Source organism: Macaca fascicularis, chromosome 5, assembly GCF_037993035.2.
Source record: "Macaca fascicularis isolate 582-1 chromosome 5, T2T-MFA8v1.1".
Taxonomy (NCBI): Eukaryota; Metazoa; Chordata; class Mammalia; order Primates; family Cercopithecidae; genus Macaca; species Macaca fascicularis.
In genome coordinates, this window is record NC_088379.1 from 156,173,639 (window position 1) to 156,199,158 (window position 25,520).

General features: G+C 40.2%; 2 protein-coding genes across 16 annotated transcripts in view; one reads left to right on the top strand and one right to left on the bottom strand.

The window, feature by feature from the left end:
• SH3D19 (SH3 domain containing 19) overlaps positions 1-25,520 on the bottom strand; it is a 196,319-nt gene that overhangs the window by 140,164 nt on the left and 30,635 nt on the right. The window lies entirely within an intron of this gene.
• Positions 8,915-24,903, top strand: PRSS48 (serine protease 48). Its single transcript, XM_045392942.3, has 5 exons — positions 8,915-8,966; positions 11,622-11,784; positions 13,972-14,237; positions 14,965-15,134; positions 23,462-24,903. Exons 1-5 carry the CDS (start codon positions 8,915-8,917, stop codon positions 23,849-23,851), a joined length of 1,041 nt encoding a protein of 346 aa, XP_045248877.2. The 3' UTR covers positions 23,852-24,903.

Genomic DNA, 25,520 nt, shown 5'->3' on the forward strand with positions numbered 1-25,520 from the left:
TTTGCAACAATCCTGGGCAACACGGTGAGACCCTCCCTCTCTCAAAAACAAAAAACAAAACAAAACAAAACAAAACAAAGTTGGTCCAGCATAGTGGTATGCGCCCGTAGTCCCAGCTACTCATGAGGCTGAGGTGGGAGGATCGATTAAGCCTGGAAGGTCAAGGTTGCAGTGAGCTGTGATTGTGCCACTACACTCTAGCCTGGGCGACACACTACACTCTAGCCTGGGTGACAGAGCAAGACCCTATCTCAAAGAAAAAAAAAAAAAAGGCTCTTTCCACTATACCAAATTACCTCCGTTCATTGTTGGAAAGCTGTAAGATTTTTCCTTATATTACGCCAAAATAACACTTGGCCTTTGGCCCTAGTTATTTGTACCTCTTGTATTTCTTGTCTCTATTTGTAGTTCCTTGGGTGCACATAGCTTTTACTTTTCCTTCTGAATAGATAAAAACAGACTTGAGAAAATAAACTAATGTCCTATTCATCTTTCTGACCTTCTAACAACATGTAGTATCCTGCAAACAAAGTATTGAATCTTGTTTTTTCAATTAACAAAATGAGAACTATAGACTATAGAAAGCCAGCTGTCAAAATTATAGGGAAGAATTCCTTTAGTATGAGTAGAAGTGAATAAACATAAAAAGGGAAATGTATTTTGTTAGTGATCAAAAGAACAGGTGCATTAGTTGGTGATCAAAATAACCAGTCCTCCCTGTAAAGGGGGGACTGGTTTTAAACGGCATTAGTGTTCCAAGCAAGTAGGATGGTGCTCAGAGCAAGATTAGTCCCTGTCGAGGAGATGAGTGCAGTCCAGGGAAACCTGTAGACTGGTCAATAAGGCAAAGAGTTGGGGAGAGAAAGAAGATTATCTCTGAAAGGTTGTCCAGGGCTTGGCCCTGACATAACAGATGCTAAGTACATGACATGTTGCTTAATGATGGAGATACGTTCTAAGAAATGTGTCATTAGGTGATTTTGTCATTGTGCGAACATCTTAGAGTGAATTGACACAAAACTCAGTGATACAGCCTGCTACACACTTAGGTTACATGCTATAGCCTGTCGCTCACAGGCTACAAACCTGTGCAGCAAGTGACTGTACTGAATACTGTAGGCAACTGTAACACAATGGGAAGTATTTATGTATCTAAACATAGAAAAGGTACAGTAAAAATATATTATAAAAGATAAAAACTGGTACATCTATATAGAGCAACTTACTGTGAACGAAGCTTGCAGGACTAGAAGTTGCTCTGGATGAGTCAGTGAGTGAGTAGTGAGTGAATGTGAAGGCTTAGGACATGATAGTACACTACTGTAGACTTTATAAACACTGTACACTTAGGCTACACTAAGTGTATTTAAAAAAATTTTTCTTTAATACATTAATCTTTGCTTAGTATAACTTTATAAAATTTTGATTTTTAAGAACTTTTGACTCTTCTAATAACTCTTAGCTTAAAACACAAACACATTGTATAGTTGTACAAAAATATTTTCTTTCCTTGTATCCTTATTCTATATGCCTTTTTCTCTTTGTAAAATTTTGTTACTTTTACTTTTTAAGCTTCTCTTTAAAAAAAAAAAAAAACTAAGACGCAAGCACACACATTAGCCTAGGCCTGCACAGGGTCAGGATCATCAGTATCATTGTCTTCCACCTCCACGTCTTGTCCCACTGGGAGGTGTTCAAGGGCAATAACATGCATGGAGTTGTCATCTACTATGATAACAATGCCTTTTCCAGAATACTTTCTGCCAGACCTGCCTGAAGCTGTTTTGCAGTTAACTTTTTTTTTTTAAAGTAGACAGAGTACACTGTAAAATAATGATTAAAAGTATAGCATAAAAAATACATAAACCAGTAACATACTCATTTATTATGATTATCAAGCATTATGTTGATATAGTTTGGATGCTGACCCCCACCCAAATCTCATGTTGAATTATAATCCCCAGTGTTGGAGGTGGGGCCTCGTGGGAGGTGATTGGATCACAAGGGTGAGTTTCTCCTGAATGGTTTATTACCATCCTCTCGGTACTATCCTCAAAACAGTGTGTGAGTTCTGGTCATTAAAAGTGTGTGGCACCTCCCCCACTCTCTCTCTTGCTTTCACCATGTGATGTGCCTCCTGCTCCCCCTTTGCCTTCTACCATGATTGGAAGCTTCTTGAGGCGTTCTCAGAAGCGGATGCCGCTATGCCTCCTGTACAGCCTGCAGAACCATAAGCCAATTAAAGCTCTTTCTTTATAAATTACTCAGTCTCAGGTATTTCTTTACAGCAATAGAAGAACAGCCTGCCACATATGTACTGTATGTAATTGCATATGTTATGCTTTTATACAACTGGCAGTCAGTAGGTTTGTTTATAACAGCACCACCCTGAACATTTGAGTAATGCATTGCCCTACAACTCTAATGTCACTAGGCAATAGGAATTTGTCAGCTCCATTATAATCTTATAGAACCACCCTAGTATATGTGGTCTGAAATGTCATTATGAAGCACATGACTGTATATGGACTAATTCTAGCACTTACTGATTTGTGAAAGAAAAGTTTCACAAAAAATTTCTTGTCCAAGTTCAAAAACTAAAACTAGACTGGACCTTTTAGTAGAGGGAACACAAAGGCAAAAGCCAAGGCCTGATATACATATACTAGAGAAGTCAATTATTCTTTTTTTTTGAGACAGGGTCTTACTCTGTCACCCAGGCTGGAGTGTAGTGTCCCAATCACAGCCCACTGCAATCTCAAACTCTCAAGTTCAAGCAATCCTCCCACCTCAGCGTCTTGAGTAACTGGGACTACAAACATGCAGCCCCCACTTGGCTAATTTTTTAATTTTTCTGTAGAGACGGGGTCTCACTATGTTGTCCAGGCTGGTCTTGAACTCCTAAGCTCAAGCAATCCTTTCGCCTCGGCCCCCCAAAAGTCTAGGATTATAGGTGTGAGCCACTATGCGTGGCCTCAATTATTCTTTAGGAGACTGTTTTATAAGGAGATCTATTCATTTTCCAATATAATAGATTGATTGATGGGTTGAATTAGAAAATAGACAATGGTGTCCATTTGCCCTTTCTGTTAATATAGATAAAAAGCTACAAAGCTTGCAAATCTATTGTTTTCCCTGTTTTATCCTCAGGGTGCTCAAAAGAAGACTGAATTCTTGAAGTAGCATCTTTGCTTTACAGCAGTGGTTCTCCCAGGGGACATCTGTCAATGTTTGGAGACATTTTTGGTTGTCACAACTAGGTGTAGTAGGTATGACTGGCATTTAATAGGTAGAGGTTAGGGATGCTGCTTAATATCCTACAGTGAACAGGCTAGCTACCCCACAACAAAGAATCATCTGGCCCAAAATGTCAATAGTGTCAGGGTTAAGAAGCCCTGGTCAATAGGTACCACCACCATCAATCCAAGCCATCATACGATAAACTGTTTGGGCAGAATCAAATACTTAAAGCTAAGAAATGAGTTCAACAACAATAATAATAAAAATAGCAGCTGCCATTAATTAGCATATGCTAAATAGGCCAAACCCAAGCTAAGTATTAGCTCTATAGTATCTCATTTAATTCTTATGAAGCTCTTGTGGGATATTATTATTCCCATTTTGCAGAGATTATTATTATTATAGTTATTGTGTACAGCAGAGGTATTTAAAGATAACTTTAATGATAGCATAGGGTAATAATCTGGGGACAGAGAATCTAAGACCTGAAGACACGGCATGATGAGAGAGGCAGGAACTGTAAGAGCTCTGTTCAGGGAAGTCCCTGGGGTGGGCATTAAGCACCCACTCTCTTGCTTCCAACTCTTTGGCACTTCCTTATAAGAGTCAATGAAGCAGTAAAATGGCAGATCCAACATGTTTCTTGATTACTGAATGAAAAGGAATATTTATAGACAGATAATGTAGGCAAAAGGCAAAGATAAATAGATAAAACATGGTGACAAACAAGCAATGCATAATTTAATCTTTGAGATCATGAACTGATTCCAGCGCCTTCATGGTACAATGGGAAAATACAAGCCTTAGGGAAAAGGTGACTTGCTTAAGGTAATACAACCATACCCACGAAAATAAAAGAATAGCACTGTGGGCTGAAAAACAGAAGAACTTTTCTTTTTTTTTGAGATGGAGTTTCACTCTTGTTGCACAGGGTGGTGTACGATGGCGCGATCTCGACTCACTGCAACGTCCACCTCCCAGGTTCAAGCGATTCTCCTGCCTCAGCCTTCCCGAGTAGCTGGGATTACAGGCATGTACCACCATGCCCGGCTAATTTTGTATTTTTAGTAGAGACGGGGTTTATCCATGTTGGTCAGGCTGGTCTTGAACTCCCGACCTCAGGTGATCCACCCGCCTCAGCCTCCCAAAGTGCTGGGATTACAGGCGTGAGCCACCGCACCTGGCTGCAACCAGAAGAACTTTCTCCAAAATGATAAATCATTTTAGCTTAGATTTAGAAACGGTTAAGAGGGTCCCACCTTTCTCTTTAGGAATAGATAGTTTCTTAAAAAGCTAAATGCCATTATGACACCTGCCAAGATTAACAATAAGTTGGTTTGTTAAATCAGGATCCAAACACAAAGTTTCTTATAATTTAAATCAGCCTCTCTCCCTTTTTACCCTCATAACATGGACTTACAACAGTAACTGGGTCAGCTGCTTTGTAAAATGTCCTACATTCCGGATTTGACTATTTACTTCCTTAAGCTGTAATTTGACTTACTCCTTTATCCCTTATATTTGCTGCAAGGGAAAGGAGCCTTAGAGATTCAGGTTTCACTTTTCTTTTTTTCTTTTTTTTAACAAGGATACTTCATAGGGGGTAACATCAGGAGGCACATGTCTGCCTTGTCCCACTTTTAGTGATGCTAAGATTGATCAGAGGGTTCAAATGGTAACAGCCTAAGCTCTCTATCAACTTTTCATCTAAAGATTTGATAATCATTCTTTGAATCAATTATTTCACGAGGGGCTGTAAGTGGTGATTTTCTAATGCTACTGGTCCAACTACATTTATTAGTTGGAATTTTTCCCTCACCAACTAAACCTATTTTGATACTCTGAATGACAGTTTATACAGGAAAAGTAGGATAACTATTTAATTATTTCCTTTTACCTTCCAATTTTCAAAATAAAGTACTGGTGCCTTATTATTTCCAACTAAATTTAACAGACACCAAAACTGAAATATATATTTACAAAACATTTAAACAAAAGAGAGGAGAGATTCTGTGAGCAATCCAACTAACATATAAAAGGTATAAGCCAGTACTTCAGATTTGTCCAATGATGTATTAATAAAAGTCCCGCCGGGCACAGTAGCTCACGCCTGTAATCCCAGCACTTTGGGAGGCCGAGGTGGGCGGATCACAAGGTCAGAGGATCGAGACCATCCTGGCTAATATGGTGAAACCCCATGTCTACTAAAAGTACAAAAAATTAGCCAGGCTGGTGGCACGCACCTGTAATCCCAGCTACTTGGGAGGCTGAGGCCGGTGAATCGCTTGAACCCAAGATGGGGAGGTTGCAGTGAGCCGAGATTAGACCACTGCACTCCAGCCTGGGCAACAGAGCAAGACTCCATCTCAAAAAAAAAAAAAAAAAAAAAAAAAAGAAGTCCAAAGACCTGGGACAACCACAAAATCCTCAGAGGGAAAGGACTGTCCGCTCAAGATTTTTGCTCCTGTGGTAAGTCAACAGAAAGATCTGTCCAAAGCTTTCAGGTCTCTGCAAAATGAATAATAAGCTACCCTTACTCTAAACATGATCAGAAGGCAAATCTCAAACTGAGGTCTGACTTTTTAAAAAAACTATATTTAAGTGAGTTAACTCAACAGCTAAAATTGTCTGTGAATACCATAAATTAATTGGAATACTCACATAGATGGTTGTGCTATGAATAAGAAATCTTTTTCTTCAATGAAATGAGCTGGAGAAAACTGCCGGTTGTAATGTTAATTTCAGAAAAAATTAAGGTGAAAAATACTAAGAGTCATTATATAATGAAAAAATCACAGTTAGTGGCAGAAAACCAGAGTGAATACATAAACCAAAAAAAAAATTGGATATACAAAACAAGAACCATTAAAAATGTATACAGAAACCATCACAAATGTAATAGTAGTAGGAGATTTTCATCCCAGTCAAGCAGACACAAATGAAAACAAGTGAATCTGAAAAACATACATTTGGTAAAAATTCATGGTGTAGCAGTGTTTGCTTAAAAAAGCAAATGAAGAGATTTCTTTTCATGTGTTCACTTCTAAAATCTTTTAAAATGTATTTAAAGAGATAAACATCTTTATGCTACTTTACTGAGATATAGCAAACCTGGCATCTGCCCTGCCACAATAGCACCTGCTTCTAAGATGGCCATATTTCTGCATCTCCATCTTCTCACCTTCCCATATAAGGGTACTTACCCCAAGGACAGTTAATCTATGGCCATGAACCTATAGCCTAGTTAGAAAAGATAATCTGTACGAAATAAGACGTCTTGGGAGTCTGAACTGAAAACAGGGAACAACTTGAGCAGTTTATAGTAGGACAGAAAGAAACGACACGGAATGTGGTTGAGCCATATTAATAGCAGAGAACCAGAGAGAAGATCCTGCTATGAGCTCTTAAGCTATCAAGAATCCAGAGCTCCTTTCAGCTCTGGTCTTCAGGGTTGTCCTATGGCAGCTCCAGGTGTCCTTGTTATCCTGTTCTTATTGTTCCATAGACATCTACATAAGTTTGCTAGGGCTGCTGTAACAAAGTACCACAGACTAGATGAACTTAACAAACAGAAATTTATTTTCTCACAGTTCTGAAGCATGGAAGTCCAAGATCAAGGTATCAGCATGACTGGTTCTTTCTGAGGGCCATGAGGGAAGGATTTGTTTCAGGCATCCTACGCTTGTAAATAGCTGTCTTCTCCCTCTGTACATGTAACATATATGACATTTCCTCTTCGAAGGACATCACTCAGATCAGATTAGAACCCAACCTAATGACCTTTTTTTAATATAATTACCTCTTTAAAGACCTTATCTCCAAATATTGTCATACTCTGAGGTATGGGAGTACAGTTAGGACTTCAAGATACATTTTTGAGGAGACATAATTCAGTTCAAAACAATAGCTTTAAAATAATCTCCTCTTGATTTAAGCTAGCTTAAGTGAGCTTCAGTGGCCTGTAACTGAATAGTTCTTACCAAAATAGCTACATTTTCTGGTCTTCCATTATTATTTGAGACAGGTTCTTTCTGTCACCCAAGCTGGAGCACAGTGGTACAATCATAGCTCATGTAGCCTTGAACTACTGAGTTCAAGTGATCCTCCTGCCTCAGCCTCCCAAGTGGCTGGGGACTTCAGGTGCACGTCACCACACAGGCTAATTTTTAAATTTCTGTAGACATAGGTATTGCCCAGGCTGGTCTCAAACTCCTGGCCTCAAGGGATCCTCCCAGCTCAGCCTTTCAAAGTGCTAGGATAACAGGCGTGAGCTACCACACCCAACCACCTCTATTACTGTTATTATTTTTTTACTTTTAATTTTTTCTTTTTTTTTTTTTGAGATGGAGTCTTGCTCTGTCACCACGCTGGAGTGCAGTGGCGCCATCTTGGCTCACTGCAACCTCCGCCTCCCAGGTTCAAGCAATTCTCCTGCCTCAGCCTTCCAAGCAGCTAGGACTACAGGCGTGCACCACCATGCCCAGCTAATTTTTGTATTTTTAGTAGAGACGGGATTTCACCAGGCCAGGATGGTCTCAAACTCCTGACCTCAGGTGATCCACCCGCCTCGGCCTCCCAAAGTGCTGGGATTACAGGTACGAGCCACCGCGCCCAGCTTATTACTTTTAAACTATTTAATGTTTCTTTCAAGCATCTCAATATTTTAAGTTGCAAGACAGCAGTAACGTTTTAATAGTTCATTGAATTCTGCCTCTACAGACTTAGCACCCTATAAACAATTGGCACAGAAAGCAAAAGGCACAGTGAAGATTTCCGAGGCAGATGTTGTGGTGTACCACCCAGACCACCCTTTGTAGCTGAAGCATTCATTCCCCTAGCAGCTAGGAGTGTTGGCTGCTGACAGTTCACAGATAAGTCCTATCCCAAGAACTGCCAACAGAGCCACCTCACCCAACGTAATGCCCCCTCCTAGGAAGTGGCCTGCATCCAATTGTGCAGACTTCTAAGAGCCCATCCTTCTTAGCTCAGAACAGAAAATCTCTGAGGGCCACCTCAGCTTCAGAGAAACTTGTGAGATAGGCTGAGGCCTCTGTTGCAAATGCATCACAGTTCAACTCTCCCTCTAACCAATCCTACTACCCACCCAAGAGGTGCTGATCCTGAGACCACTCTAAAATAAATTTCCTGCACACAAATCTCGGTCTTAGAGTCTATTTCCCAGGAAACCTGACTTGCAGTGCAGCTAACACTATAACAGAAATGAAAACGAACAAACAAAAAAATGCAGAAAAATTCACCAGATACTGGGTTCATTTCCTCTTTTCCATTTCTTGCTTTTAGAGAATCATGTCCACCTTCTATCTCCTTGCTAGAGACAGGGTCCTGTTCCTTCCAGTGCCCTCAAGCAGCCACTCCTCAACACCACAGGCAGAAACCCCAGACAGCAGGGGGACAGCAGGGGGTACCGCAGATCCCAGTTCCTCCGGGACAGCAGGGGGCGCCGCAGACCCCAGTTCCTCCCCTGGATCCTGCAGCTGCACTTCTGAAGTCTGGTCCCTTCAGGATCTGGCAGAGGGTGAAGACCAAAGGAGAGGAGGAGGTGAAGCAGAGGAATCCGTTTAGGAGGAGAAACTAGTTCTGGTGGCTCCCCACTGGCCTCTTCCTGGGAGCCTGAGTCCAGGAAGCAGGAAGCGCTGGCTCTGAGGGCAGAGACATGGGCCCTACTGGCTGTGCCTTCAGGCTGCTCCTTCTGCTGGGGATCTCAGGTGAGTGCCAGGGTGGGGTTGGGAAGGAAGAGGCAGAGGATTTTTACTCAAGAAGGCATCATATACAACAATGTGACACTTCACCCATGGGATGTTACTTATGAGTAGTATGGCCTGAGAAGGTCCTGAGAGGCTACTATATACCCAGCACCGTTCCAATGCTCCTGATTGGAAATAGCAGTACACACACACACACACACACACACACAGGATCCCTATCTTTGTGGGTCTAATCAATGCACATATTAAATGTATAAATTATAAGGCATGTTAGAAGGTAATAAGTACTATGAAAGGAAAGGAGCATCTGAAGTACAGGGGCAGGAGTGTTGCAATCTTTAGAAGGGTAAAGAAGGCCTCACTAAGAAGTCATTTGAGCAGAACCGAAGGAGATAAGTAAATTAGCTAAGAGGATCCAGGAGAAGAGCATCTCAAGCAGAGGGAACTGGAAGAGCAAACACAGTTCAATGATTTCAGGTATACACTTGAGCAAACACAGTTCAACGATTTCAGGTATACGCTTGTTCATTTATTTTTCTGGTCCACAGGGATTTATAAGAAGGGTATACTGGCCAGGCACAGTCGCTCACGCCTGTAATCCCAGCCCTTTGGGAGGCCAAGGTGGGCAGATCACCTGAGATCAGGAATTCAAGACCAGCCTGGGCAACATGTCGAAACCCCCATCTCTACAAAAAATAAAAAAATTAGCGGGGTGTGGTGGCAGGCACCTGTAGTCCCAGCTACTCAAGAGGCTGAGGCAGGAGAAGTGCTTGAGCCTGGGAAGTGGAGGCTTCAGTAAGCCGAGATAGCGCCACTGCACTCCAGCCTAGGCGACAGAGTAAGACCCTGTCCCCACAAAAAACAAAAAACAAAAAGGGTATGTCGAGAGAGCAAAAAACTTAACAGGTGGCAAAGAAGAAAGATACACAAATACTGCAAAATGCCAATTCAGTTAAACCAAATAGCACAAAAGTAAACAGCTTGCAAACCTCAACTGCATCTGAGGGCATCATTGTATTTATAAACTAACACACTTCATATTCCTGATGGTGACTTTGAATCAAGTAAAAGTTAAATTTGAATCTTCACAGAGCATATATATATATATTTTTAAGAGACAGAATCTCATTCTGTCACCCAGGCTAGAGTGCAGTGGCACAATCATAGCCCACTGCAACCTCAAATTCCTGGGTTCAAGCAATCCTCTCACCTCAGCCTCCCTAATGGCTGGGACTACAGGCTTGCGACCACACCTGTTGTGTTTGTGGCCCAAAAGAGCTGAAGACAAAAGAAAAAAAACCCTGACTGGTATTTAGGAAGTGATTTGCGAAATATAAGAAAAGTCTCTAATATAGCACCTGTCTCCAACATTCCTTTTTCTACTTCTATGCCCTGTCTCTGGTCATCCCTAGTTTGGGAGTCCGATGTGACCTAGGGTTTCCTTCTGCCCTGCCTATCTCACCACCATTTTTTCCTTTTTTTTTTTTTCCAGACAGGGTCTTGCTCTCTCGCCCAGACTGGAGTGCAGTGGCATGATCCCAACTCACTGCATCCTCCACCTCCCGGGCACAAGCAATCCTCCTGTCTCAGCCTCCCAAGTAGCTGGGACTACAGGCATACACCATCACACCAGGCTAATTTCTTTATATTTTTTTGTAGAGACGGTGTTTGGCCATGTTGCCCAGGCTGGTTTTGAACTCCTGGACTTGAGCAATCCACCCGCCTCAGTCTCCCAAAGTGCTGGGATTATAGGTGTAAGCCATGGTGCCCAGTCAATCTTACCACTTTCATTTGTCTGTTGGTTCATTTATGTAGTCATGCAAATATTCACTGAGAACCTGTCGTGTGCTAGATACCAGCTAGAGCTCACACTTGTATGCAGTGTGCTGTTGTCAGTATCCACTTCTCATCGATGAGGGAACCTCCACAGATAAAGCTGTGGTCCAAGTGTAGGCTGACCTGCCAAGGCCAGCGCCCTGCAGCAGCATCCTGGCCACCTACAACACGGCTTGAATATACAGGTCACCAGCACACTGGAGAAAGCAGAGAGAGGGAAATGTGGAAATCTTTTTTTTTTTCAATTTTTTTTAGAGACCTGGTTTCACTATGTTGCCCAGGCTGGTCATAAACTCCTGGCCTCAAGCACTTCTCCCACCTCATCCTCCCAAAGCACCAGGATTACAGGCATGAGTCACTATCCCTGGTTTAAAAAATAATAATAAATGTTAAGTTAAATTGTGTTTCATGTATGCTGCTAAAGGCAGCTAAATATGTTTGTGAAGGTTCCCACTAATAGGTAGAAGCCATTTGAAAATGTTGGCCTTTAACACCAATCTGGAAAATTTAAATATAAAGGAAGGTTCTCTATTCAGTGAATCTAGATATTAGATGTGTTATTATGTATTAATGATACCCTATTTCTTCCTTAGGGTCTTGCTCATGCTCTTTTCCCAAAAAGAAAGAGCTGCAATCAGGTGAGTGGTCTCCATTTTGAGCCCAAGACTGCTGGGTGTGGAACCAGAATAGGATAGAGTATGGTGTCTAGGGAGGGTTCAGGTCCTAGGAATAGATGGGAGTTTGGGAATGATGATAAGGTGGGGACCAGAGAAAAAGGACTCCTAGGTTTCCACATTTCCCTTTCTTCTCTTTCTCTAGTGTGTGGGCGACCTGTATACTCAAGCCGCATTGTAGGTGGCCAGGATGCTGCTGCAGGGCGCTGGCCTTGGCAGGTCAGCCTACACTTGGACCACAACTTTATCTGTGGAGGTTCCCTCGTCAGTGAGAGGTGGATACTGACAGCAGCACACTGCATACAACCGTGAGTTCTAGCTGGCAGCCAGCACACAGACAGGTTGTCAGTGAATATTTGCAACACTTCATGGATGAACCAACTGACAAATGGAAGTGGTAAGATAGGTAGGGCGGAAGGAAACCCAAGTCATGTCAGACTATCAAACCCGGAACATCTAGAGACAGTGCATAGAAGCAGAAAAAGGAAAGTTGGAGACAGGCACTATATTAAAGACTTTTCTCATTTTTTGCCAAATCACCTTCTAAATACCACTCAGGAGATTTCTGTCCTAAGTTTTTTGGGGTCATAAACACAATCTGAGCTCTAAGAGCCACTGCTGTGAGATAAGCAACTTGTGATGTGGTCAGTGTCCCTATGGAGAGGCCCATGTGGAACCCACATTTCTAGTCAACAGTGAGAAGACCCAAAGCCTACCAACATAAGTGACTTTGGACCCAGATCGCCCCAATAAGATGACTGCAGCTCACCTTGATTGCAGCCACATGAGAGACCTTGAGTCAATGGTACTCAACTAAGTCACACCTGATTCCTGACCCATAAAAACTATGAGATAAATCTTTGTTGTTTTAAGCCACTAAGCTTTATGATAACTATGCAACAATTGATAACTAATACATACAGAAATTGAAATTCCAGGACTCTTCAATAACAACACCGAAAGTTCCAATAAAATAAGCCAGGTGTGGTGGCTTGCACCTGTAATCCCAGTTACTCATGAGGTTGAGGTGGAAGGATCACTTGAGCCCTGGAGTTCAAGGCTGCAGTGAGCTACGATTGCGCCACACATTCCAGCCTGGGTGACAGAGTGAGACCCTGTCTCTAAAAAAAAAAAATTAAGTTTTTAAAAAACTCAAAAAAAATAGAGTAATAACTTCAAAATGCTAAAAGAAAATTATTTCCAACTTAGAATTCTACCCATATGCAAACTATCAATCAAATGTGGGATAGAAGTAAAACATATTCAAATATACAAAGCAGCAAAAATGTTACCTCTCATACACATTTTCTCAAGAAGTCATAGGAGAATCTGTTCCACCAAACTAAAGGGGGAAAATAGGAAAAACAGGAAAACACAGAATCCAGACAAAAGGCAAATGAAACACAGAAGAGAATCCCTAAGAAAGTCATAAAGGATAAAGAAAGTGCCAAGATGATGGCTGTGTCGCAGCCCGGCTTAGAACAAGAGGGCAGAGGGCTCCAAAAAAAGGTAGTATTGATAGAATGCCTGACAAGTTTGAACAAAATGAGAGGAGATTTACACTTCTGGTAGAGAGTCTGGGGAATGAGACTGGTGATGGGTATAAAGATAAAAACAAAAAACCAAAGGGAGCCCACTTACCAACTCCAGGAGAAGCAAAAGGTTTTACAAGAAATGTAATCACCCAATAGGACCCAGTAGTGAATAATGTTTACATAGTCACAAGAACAAACACATTAATGATCTAACAAAAAGTTATGATAACACTGGCTAGTAGGAAGGGTGGAATGGAAATGGGGCGGGGGGGGTAGAAAGCGATGTGTAAGAAAGCTCAGTCCTCACCTTCCACACTAGGAACTCAGGATTCTAAAACTGAAAAAGAAAAATCAAGAAACAGGTATACACAGGGTTTCTTGAAAACACTTGAAAATTACTAAGAGCTAAAAGAGTTGAAAGTCATTGCCTCTAAATAGTTTGAACTGAGGGTGGTGGGGCAGATAACTTGTTATTCATTATTTATTTATTTATTTTGTACATCTTATCAAACTACATACAAATAAATACACTATTTAACTGTGTATATGTATTAACTGTGGTTACATTTTACTTTAAAATTTTATTCAGAAATGAAGGTCTAGTGCTCAGAACAGGAATCAGTATGGACAATAAACAGCAATGTCTATTAAGCATACAGGTGATAGTTGAAACCATGGAGAATGGGAGAGGTAAATGAGAGAACCGGAGAGAAAATACAGGACAAAACTCAAGCCACAAACCTCTAGGAAGAGACCACAGAAAGAGTGGTCAGGGAAGGACAGGGAGAGAGAAAGAGAGGAGAGAAGGAGACAAATCAACCCTAGTTGAGGTTGGAAGCACCACGGTTAATTCTCAGTTGGCTACCCTCCTTTCTTGACTAGATACTTAGTGCTACATATAGGCAGCTTGTTCTGACCCAGCTGCAGGCCAGAAGCAGGCCTCCTTTCTTTTCTCCATAGGACCTGGACTACTTTTTCATATACCGTGTGGCTGGGATCAATTAAAGTAGGTGATTCAAGTAAAAGTGTGAAGTACTACGTGTCCAAAATCGTCATCCATCCCAAGCACCAAGATACAACAGCAGACGTTGCCTTGTTGAAACTGTCCTCTCAAGTCACCTTCACTTCTGCCATCCTGCCTATTTGCTTGCCCAATATCACAAAGCAGTTGGCAATTCCAGCCTTTTGTTGGGTGACCGGATGGGGAAAAGTTAAGGAAAGTTCAGGTGAGAATGGGCAGAGAGAAGGGTTGTTTTATATGTCACCCTCTTGTACTCCAGAACATTCCTATTCTAGGCATATCCTTACCATGGCAAATATTTTTCAACAAAACCAGATCAATCTAATGATATTATCTAAAAGTTTTTAAATAAAATATCTTTTTTGACATTTATATTTTTGTGTTTTTACTCTTACATCTTGCAGAGTCTGGCTATAGCTGGAAGAGCAGATACTAAGAATTTAAACAAATAACTACCTCTCTCAAACAGAGGTTAACAAGCCTGATTTAAAGTTTGGAGACAGTTTAGTGTTTTTTAACTGTTTTTAAAGTTTTGTGTCAACTCTTTTCCAGGTTGGAGTAGAGACAAGACAGGAACTGATCTAGAAGCAAAAAAAAAAAAAAAAAAAAAAAAAAAAAAAAAAAAGGGAAAGGAAGAAGTTTTAGAATCCTTTAGAATACTCATACCTTTACTCATTCAGAATTTGTCAGCAGTACTCGTTATTTAGAACAATGACTCAATTTAAAAAACCTCAAAGCAGCAGAAATAATTTAGAATTACTGAGTTTTAGATGTAAGTGTACCAAAAGATCCAACCATAAGCAAATATGATGGGAAAGGGATTGTAAGCTGCTTTTTGATTCCCATTCAGAGACCTCTGCACATCATGACTGAGTGCTGCCCCTGTACTTTTCCAGGTTGCTTTAATCTTTTGTTCCTGTCTTCCTCCACAGATAGTGATTACCATTCCACCCTTCAGGAAGCAGAAGTACCCATTATTGACCGCCAGGCTTGCGAACAACTCTACAACCCCATCGGTATCTTCCTGCCAGCACTGGAGCCAGTCATCAAGGAGGACAAGATTTGTGCTGGTGATACTCAAAACACGAAGGATAGTTGCAAGGTCAGGGTGTGCTCTTGAGAATTTTTTCTTTTAAACATGAGATCTTAATTCGGACCAGGTTTTCCTATCTGTAAATAACAGTGGATTGGGGGTCAGGAGATGAAGGTTCTAAGAATAACTCTTATGTTACCCTGGACAAATCACTTAACTTGCATCTGTGAAATCAATTTCTTCAACTATAAGACTATTGATCTAGACCAATGTTAACCAGTGGTCACTGGACTTTTTTTTTTTTTTTAAATTAGACAGAGCCTTGCTCTGTCACCCAGGCTGGAGTGCAGTGGCATGATCATAGCTTACTACAGCCTCCAGCTCCTGGGTTCAATCAGTCATCCTCCCACCTCAGCCTCCTGAGTAGCTGGGACTACAAGCTCACACCTCACCAGGCCCACATACTTTTTTCATTTTTCTGTAGAGATGAGGTTTCACTATGTTGCCCAGGCTGATCCCAAATTCCTGGCCTCAAGCAATCCTTCCTCCTTGGATTGCTGGACTTTTATAGACTTGTATATTTTCATAAGTATATTATGAGGTTGAAGCAGAATTGCCAACTTTTAAATTTTTTCCAGTAAGAACATTTCATTCTATGCCTAAAAGATGTCGTTCTATTGTCTCCTGGTCATAACTGATGAAAAATCAGCCATTATTTGCATCTTCATTCCATTGAGAGTAATGTGTTGTTTTGCTCTGGCTGCTTTCAGTATTTTTTTCTTTACCTTTGATTGTCAGCAGTTTGAACATGATGTACTAAGTGTGGTTTTCTTTGCATTTATCCTATTTGGGGTTCACTGAGTTTTTGGTTTTTTAAATCTATTCTTTAACACCTTTCACCAACACTTGGAAATTTTTCAGTAATGATTTCTTTGAAAACTATTCTGCCTCATTTCTCTCTCCTCCCCTTCTAGATGAAACCATAAACTTGTTAAGTTATACCTTTTGGTATTTTCACACAGGTCCATTTTATTTTTATGTTTTTCTCTCTGTTCTTCAAATTGGATACTTTTAAATTGATCTATATTGAAGATCACTGCCTCTTTCTGCTGTCACTTACATTTTACTTTAAGTCCGTCTAGTGAAATTTTTATTTCAGATTTTTTATTTTTTAGTTGTAGAATGACCATTTGGTTTTATTCTCTCCTTCTCTCATCCACACATACTTTCTAGATCTCTGCCAAGATTTTCTATCTGTATATTATAAATATTTTCCTATACATGTGTTGATCACAGTTATAATAGTTGCTTTAAATCCTTCCTGCTAATTCCAAAATCAATCTGAGTTATCTCAGGGATATTCTCCAACAATTGCTTTTTCTCATGAGTAGCATTTTCCAGTTTATCTTGGAAAATATTTTCCTGTTGTTTTGTTTGTTTATTTTAATACCTAATCATTTTGGAATATATCCTGGACAATGTCAGTAGCATGGTGTAAGGAGTACAGATTGTTATGCTTCTCTAAAGAATGTTGATTTCCTGTTTCAACGGGAAGTCAACTTGGCTGACCTCAAAATCCAAACTCGATCTCTCCTGTGATAGGCATCAGCAGTTATTTTAGCCTTAGATGAACTGCTTGGAGTCTAACCTACACATGTGTGTAGTTCAGGGTTTATTCAGAAATTTGAGCAGAGTTTATATGCAGAACTTGGGACTCTCTCTCTCTGTGGCTCTCTCTTTTCTGGTATATTTCCCTTCATTTTCTGACTGCTAAGGTAACTTTAAACTCTATCCTCTGATTCCTCAAGTCAGTAAGACTGTGGGTTTCTGTCTAAGTTCCAGTTACTATGCATGATAATAACTGGGGCCTGCTTTAAGGGAAAAATCATTTTTTTAAAAAAAGAATGTCATCCTTTTCTTCCAAGGATTGACTCTAGTTTCTGCCTATCAGCCAATCTTCACTGCCTTCAGAGAGTAGCCTTTTATATGCCGTCCACAATTTATAACTGTTATCCGAAGCAGTTTGTCAGAGACAAGTCACTCCCATAAGAAATTTTAAAAACAGAAAGAGTCCTAAGAAGCGCAGAATATACTTTCTTCTTAAGTGCCCATGGAACATTCTCCAGAATAAACCATATGCTAAGCTGTAAAACAAGCCTCAATAAAGTTGGAAGGATTAAAATTATACAAAGTATATTTTCTAATCACAATGGAATGAAATTAGAAATAAATAAGAGAGAAATATGGAAATTCACAAGTATGTGGAAGGTGACACACTGCTAAATAACCAATGAGTCAAAGAAAAAAAGAATCATAGAAAAAAATTAAGAAATATTTTGAGATGAATAAAAATAAAGAAACAACATACCAAATCCTATGGATACAGCTACAGCAGTGCTTAGAGAAACATTTATACATGTAAATGCCTACATTAAACAATAAATCTCAAGTCAGTAACCTAATCTTCCATATAAGACACTGGAAAAAGAAGTTCAAGATCAGCCTGGGCAACATAGTGAGACATTGTCTCTACTAAAAATTAAAAATTAAAAAAATTAGCTGGGTTTGGTCGCACAAGCCTGTAGTCCCAGCTACTTAGGAGTCTGGGGCAGGAGGATCCCTTGAGACCAAAAGTTCACATATGTAGTGAGCTATGATCACACCACTGCACTCCAGCCTGGACAACATAGCAAGACTCTGTGGCTCTGTCTCTTAAAAAAATAAATACATAAATAAAATTTTAAAAGTCTGGGTGTGATAGCTCATACCTGTAATCACAGCACTCTGTGAGGATAAGGTGGGAGATTTTTTTTTTCAGCCCAGGAGTTCGAGACCAGCCTGGGCAATATAGTGAGACCCTGTCTCCACAAAAAAAAAAAAAAAAAAAAAAAAAAAATTCAGCCAGGCATGGTGGTACACTTGTAGTCCCAGCTACTTGGGAGGATCATTAGAGCCCAGGAGTTCAAGGCTGCAGTGAGCTATATTTGCACCACTGTGCTCCAGGCTGGGTGACACAGTGAGACCCTGTCTTAAAGGGGCGGGGAGGGGGGGAGGGAAATAAAAAAACTAAACCTAAAGAAAATACAAAGAAGGAAATAAGGGATATAGTGGAAATTACTGAAATAGAGAACAGAAATACAATACAGAAAATAAACAAAAGCAAAAGATGGTTTTTAAAAAGATCAATAAAATTGAAAAAAACTTTAGCTAAACTGAGCAAGAAAAAAAAAAGACTCAAATTACTAAAGAATAAAACTGGGACATTACTACTAACCTTACAGAAATAAAAATAATTTGTAAGACACTACTATGAATAACAGTATGCCAAAAAATTAGATAACTAAGATGATATGGACAAATTCCTAGAAACACATAAACTACCATAATTTACCTAAAAAGAAATAGATGGTCTGAATAAACCTAATAAAAAGTAAAGAGACTGCATTTGTGATTGAAAACAAAAAAACAAACAAAAAAAACTACCAACAAATAAAAGACCAGGTCCAGGTAGATAAATTCTACCAAACATTTAAAGAATTAATACCAATTCTGGCCACATGCAGTGGCTCATACCTGTAATCCCAGCACTTTAGGAAGCCAAGGCGGGCAGGTCACTTCAGGCCAGGAGTTCGAGACGAGCCTAGCAAACATGGCATAACCCGTCTCTACAAAAAATACAAAAACTAGCCGGGCATGCTGGCATGTGCTTGTATTCCCAGCTACTCGGGAGACTGAAGCATGAGAACTGCTTGAATCTGGAAGGCAGAGGTTGCAGTGAGCCGAGGTCACGCCACTGCACTCCAGCCTGGGTGACAGAGTGAGATTCTGTCTCAAAAAAAACAAATAAATAAATTTTAAAAAATAATAATAACAATTAATACCAATTCTACACAAGTTCTTTTGAAAAATAAAAGAAGGAACTGGGCACAGTGGCTCACACCTGTAATCCCAGCACTTTGGGAGGCTGAGGTGGGCGGATCACCTGAGGTCAAAAGTTTGAGACCAGCCTGGCCTACATGGTAAAACCTCATCTCTATTAAAAATACAAAAATTAGCCAGGTGTGGTGGCGCATGCCTGTAATCCCAGCTACTCAGGAAGCTAAGGCAGGAGAATCACTTGAACCTGGGAGGCAGATGTTGCAGTAAGCCAAGATCATGCCACTGCACTCCAGCCTGGGTGACAGAACAAGACTCTGTCTCCACAAAAAAAAAAAAAAAAGAAAGAAAAAAAAGGAACACTTCCCAACTCATTCTGTGATCAGTATTACCGAGACCAAAACCTGATAAAGGCATCACAAGGAAGCTATAGACCAGTATCTCTTATGAATAGAGGTGCAAAAATCCTCAATGAACCAAATCCAACAACATATTAAAAGGATTATATATACCTGAATGCCAATTTCCTGTTTCAACAGGAAGTCAAGTTGGCTGACCTCAAAATCCAACTGCGGGTAATTACAAATGGGTATGTGGATTCTTTTTAGGATGTGGTGACTCAAGCCTTGTAATCCAGCACTTTGAGAGGCCAAGACGGGAGGATCACTTGAGGTCAGGAGTTCAAGACTAGCCTGAGCAACACAGTGAGACCTCGTTTCTACCAAAGATTTTTAAAAATTAGCCAGGTGTAGTGGCATACACCTGCAGTCCCAGCTACTTGGTAGGCTGTGGTGGGATGATCACTTGAGACTGGGAAGTCGAGGCCACAGTGAGCAGTGTTTGTGCCACCACATTCTAGCCTGGGAGACAAAGTGAGACCCTATTTCTCTCTTTTTTTATTTTTCAAAAAAATAAAAATAAAAAGGATATACCATAAACAACTGGGATTTATCCCAGGAAACTTAGGTTGGTTTAAAATCCAGAAATCAATTAATGTTAATATACCATGTTCTTAGAATAAAGAGCAAAAACATATGGTCATGTCAATAAATATGGAAAAAACATTTGATAAAAATCCAACAACCCTTCACGTTAAAAAACAAAACAAACAAAAAAACACTCAACAATGAGATGAGTGCAGTTTTTCTACTCGATCAAGTGCAACTACAAAAAAACCCCAGCTAAAATACTTTGTGGTAAAAACCTAAATGCTTTTGCCATAAGGTCAGGAAAAAGACAAGAATGTCTACTCTTGCCATTTCTATTCAACATTGTACTGGAGGTTCCAGCCAGAATTAAGCAAGAGACAAAAAAAAGACATCCAGATTGCAAAGAAGGAGTAAAACTATCTCTATTCAAAGATGACATGATTTTATAAATAGAAAATCTAAAGGAATGCCACCTCCCAAAAATTAGAACTAATAAACACATTCATCAAAACTGAAGGATATAGGGACAATATACAAAAAGCAACTGTAGGCTGGGTGTGGTGGCTCACGCCTGTAATCCCAGCACTTTGGGAGGCCAAGGCAGGTGGATTGCTTGAGTTCAGGAGTTTGAGACCAGCCTGACCAACATGGTGAAACCCTGACTCTACTAAAAATACAAAAACTTGCTGGGCGTGGTGGCGGGGTGCCTGTAATCCCAGCTACTCATGAGACTGAGGCAGGAGAAACACCTGAACCCGGGAGGTAGAGGTTGCAGTGAGCTGAGATCTCGCCACTGCACTCCAGCCTGGGCGGGGCAACAAAGCGAGACTGTGTCTCAAAAAAAAAAAAAAAAAGGCAACTGTATTTCTATGTAGTTGCAATGAATAATCTAAGGAAACATGTAAGAAAACATTATTCCATTTATAATAGTTTTAAACAGAGTAAAAGAGGCCGGGCGCGGTGGCTCAAGCCTGTAATCCCAGCACTTTGGGAGGCCGAGATGGGTGGATCACGAGGTCAGGAGATCGAGACCATCCTGGCTAACACGGTGAAACCCCGTCTCTACTAAAAAATACAAAAAACTAGCCGGGCGAGGTGGCGGGCGCCTGTAGTCCCAGCTACTCGGGAGGCTGAGGCAGGAGAATAGTGTGAACCCGGTGGGTGGAACTTGCAGTGAGCTGAGATCTGGCCACTGCACTCCAGCCTGGGCGACAGAGCAAGACTCCGTCTCAAAAAAAAAAAAAAAAAAAGTAAAAGAGGAATAAAGTTAATATTGTTTAAATTGCAGTATTATCCAAATGGATCTACAGATTCAATGTAATCCCTATGAAAACCCAGCTGGTTTCTTTGCAGAAACTGGCAAGCTGATCCTAAGATGCATATGGAAATTCAAGGGGCGCGAAACAATCTTGAAAAACAAGAAACAAGTTGAAGGACTCACATTTTTCATATTTCAAAACTAACAGTAATCAAGACAGTGTGGTATTAGCATAAAGAGAGACATATATAGATCGATGAAATAGGATTGAGTGTATAGAAATAAACCCTTATACTTATGGTCAATTAATTTTAAACATTGGTATTGAATCAATTCAATGAACAAATAATAGTCATTTCAACAAGTGATGCTGGGACAAATAGATATCCACATGCAAAAGAATGAACTTGGACCCTGACCTCGCCATATACCAAATTAACTCAAAATGGATCTATGACCTAAATATAAGAGCTAAACTATAGCACCTTTAGGAAAAAACATATAGGTAGGTCTTTGTGACCTTGATTAGGCTACATTTTCTTAGATATGTTATCAAAAGCATAAGCAACAACAAAAAAAGATTAGAGTTCTTCAAAATTCAAAACTTATGCTTCATTGGACACCATCAACAAAGTAAAAAGGTAGCCTATGAAATGGAAGAAAGTATTTGCAAATCATATATGTAAGGGATCTGTATCTAGAAAAAAGAACACTTGTAACTTGATCATAAAAAGAACACAATTTTTAAAAGAGCAAAGAATTTGAATAGATATTTTTCTAAAGATATACAAATGTCCAATTGTCATAAAGATATGCAAACGTAGAGAAATTGGAGCCTTCAAACACTGTCGGTGGTAATATAAAATGGTGCAGCCTCTTTGAAAAACCGTTTGGCAGTTCCTCAAAGGTTAAATATAGAATTACCATATGACCCAGAAATTCCACTCCTAGGAATATGACCAAGAAAGATAAAAATATGTCCATACAAAAACTTGCACATGAGCTGGGCACAGTGGCTTCCACCTGTAATCTCAGCTACTCAGAAGTCTGTGGCAGGAGGATCGCTTCAGTCCACAAGTTCAAGACCAGCCTGGGCAAAACAGGGAGACCCTGTCTCTAAATAAACAAACAAAGAAAAAACTGGTACAAAAGTGTTCACAGCAGCATGATTATTATTTTAGAAACAGGGTCTTGCTCTGTCACCCAGGCTGGAATGTAGTGGCAGGATCATAGTTCATTGTAAACTTGGCTCAAGCAATATTTCTGCCTCAGCTTCCCGAGTGGTTGCGATGACAGGCATATGCCACCACAGCAGTTATTTATTTATTTATTTATTAGTTTGTTTTGTAGAGACAGGGTTCCACTAGGTTGCCCAGGTTGGTCTCAAATGCCTGGCCTGATCCTCCTGCCTTGGCCTCCCAAGACACTAGGATTACAGACATGAACCATCATGCTGGGCCATAGACGCCTTATTTATAATATAATAGCCCAAATAACGGAAGCAATCACAATGTCCATCAGGTGATGAATGCAGAAACACCAAGTGGTACATCCATACAACGGAATATTATTCAGCCATAAAAAGGAGTGGAGTACTGATACAACATGAATAAACCTTGAAAAGAATGTGCTAACCAAAACAAGCCAGACACAAAAGGCCACATATTACATGATTCCATTTATATGAAATGTCTGAAATAGGCAAAACCATAGAGGCAGAGAGTGGACTACTGGTTGGCCCAGCTGGGAGGGCTGGGAAGAAATGGGGGTAATTATGAATGGGTATGAGGTTTCTTTTTAGGGTGATAAAAATGTCCTAAAATGGGTTGTGATGATGGTTGTACAACACTGTAAATATACTAAAAACCACTGAATTGTGTAGTATGTAAATTATATGACAGTAAAGCTGTTATAAAAAAGAAAGAGAACAAGACTGGAAGACTACTACCAACTTCTATCACTATCATTTTAGGTAAGAACTGATTACTTAGCACTAAAAAAGAACAGTAAGAACAGGAAATTAAGGCAGTTCATTCATTTGAATAAATTTATCTTTAGTGAAAAAATCATCCCATTAGTTTTATTTCTCTTTTTATCACAGATAAATATTTTGAAATTACTCATCTATTTCACTAAGGTCCCTGACAATTTCAATTCTATGATTCTAAAATTCCTGTGATCTCTCCCTAAAGCAGTGATTAGTCTAGCTCCCTGTAGAGTTCCACAGCTGCATGGGTCTCATGGCCAGGTTTTAAAGAATTCTCCACCCCTTATTACTACTCTCTTCTTCATGCCTCTTTACACTATGCTCATTACCTTTATTTCTTCCTTAGGGTGATTCTGGAGGGCCTCTGTCGTGTCACATTGATGGTGTATGGATCCAGATAGGAGTAGTAAGCTGGGGATTAGAATGTGGTAAATCTCTTCCGGGAGTCTACACCAATGTAATCTACTACCAAAAATGGATTAATGCCACTATTTCAAGAGCCAACAATCTAGACTTCTCTGGCTTCTTCTTCCCTATTGTACTACTCTCTCTGGCTCTCCTGCAACCCTCCTGTGCCTTTGGACCTAACATTATACACAGAGTAGGCACTGTAGCTGAAGCTGTTGCTTATGTACAGGGCTGGGAAGAGAATACATGGAGATTTAGTCCCAGGGGCAGAGAACTCACAGGAGAACCACTGGTAACCCTGGATGACTTTATTCACAATTTGAAATGATTTTGTTTTTAAGGTTCTTGATTTTGTAAGTTTTGGGGTTGGAATGTGAAGAGTTAAGAAATAAAGCTGCCACTTTGTACATTCTATGTCCCTGACTAATGAGTCTTCCAAGGCAGGAAGGATGTCCTTTATGAATAAGTATTTGTAGACACAAATTAAATAGCTACTACAGAGGCAGGCAAGTATCTGTGATGACACAAGAAAATATAATAAGGGTCCACCTCGTGCCCATGGGTTGCATCATGGGATTTTAGTCTATTATTTCTCACCTCCTCTACTATCTTTAACTTCCCTTCTAACCCCTGCTTTACCCCTCAACTGTAACAAGAGGGCTAATAAAGAATTCATATAAAGCCAACTCTGGGCACACTGCCTAGGGATTAGCTAGCCCTGCTCCATAAGCAGCAGTAAAAAAAGAAGAAAAAAAGAGAGATGCAAACATGGGTCAGGCATGTTGGCTCACACCTGTAATCCCAACACTTTGGGAGGCCAAGGATCATCACTTGAGGCCAGGTGATGGAGACCAGCCTGGGCAACACAGCCCCTGTCTCTATAAAAGAAATAAGAAATTAGTCAAGAATAGTGGCTTGTGCCTGTGGTCTCAGGCACTTGGGAAGCTGAGGTGGAAGGATAGCTTGAGACCAGAAGTTTGACAATGCAGTGAGCTATGATCACATCACTGTACTCCAGTCTGGGTGACAGATCAAGACCCTGTCTTTAAAAAAAAAGAAAAAGAAAAAGAAAAAGAAAAAGAAAAGAAGGAAGGAAATGCATATATGTAGTTCAGCTCTGTATTTTTCTGAAGTCTTCACTTTTTAAAATACCAGTGTGACCTACTACCAACAATGGATTAATGCTATGATGTTAACAGCTAATCTGGACCTATCTAAGTGGTTTAACTTCACATCTATTAAAAAAATACTTTAAATATTTAGAACAAAGGAAATTATAGAAAAGAGCATTATATCCCATGCTTCCTTTGTTAAACAATCACATGACGTATCCTATTCCCTTCTATACCTAGGCCGCCAGAAACTCAAGAGCTAACTTTTGAACTCAACTACAATCATTATCTTCACCATAGATTTTTCTGGTATAATTTCATTCATATTTCTTTCTTTTTTTTTTTTTTTTTTTTTTTTTTTTGAGACGGAGTCTCGCTCTGTTGCCCAGGCTGGAGTGCAGTGGCCGGATCTCAGCTCACTGCAAGCTCCACCTCCCGGGTTCACGCCATTCTCCTGCCTCAGCCTCCCGAGTAGCTGGGACTACAGGCGCCCACAACCGCGCCCGGCTAATTTTTTGTATTTTTAGTAGAGACGGGGTTTCACCGTGGTCTCGATCTCCTGACCTTGTGATCCGCCCGCCTCGGCCTCCCAAAGTGCTGGGATTACAGGCGTGAGCCACCGCGCCCGGCCCATTCATATTTCTTTAAGTCATCCTTTATTTCTCATTTAAATGAACTTAAGTTTTATTGCATCTGTATCTTTTACAAGATATGGCTCCTTTTATAAAAAAAAATTTGAAAGTTTTTGAAAGTAAGTACACTTTGGCTTACTTTAAGCTTTAAGCTACAGGTGGCTCACACCAGTAATCCCAGAACCTTGGGAGGCCAAGGAGGGTAGATCACTTGAGGTCAGGAGTTCGAGACCAGCCTGACCAACATGGTGAA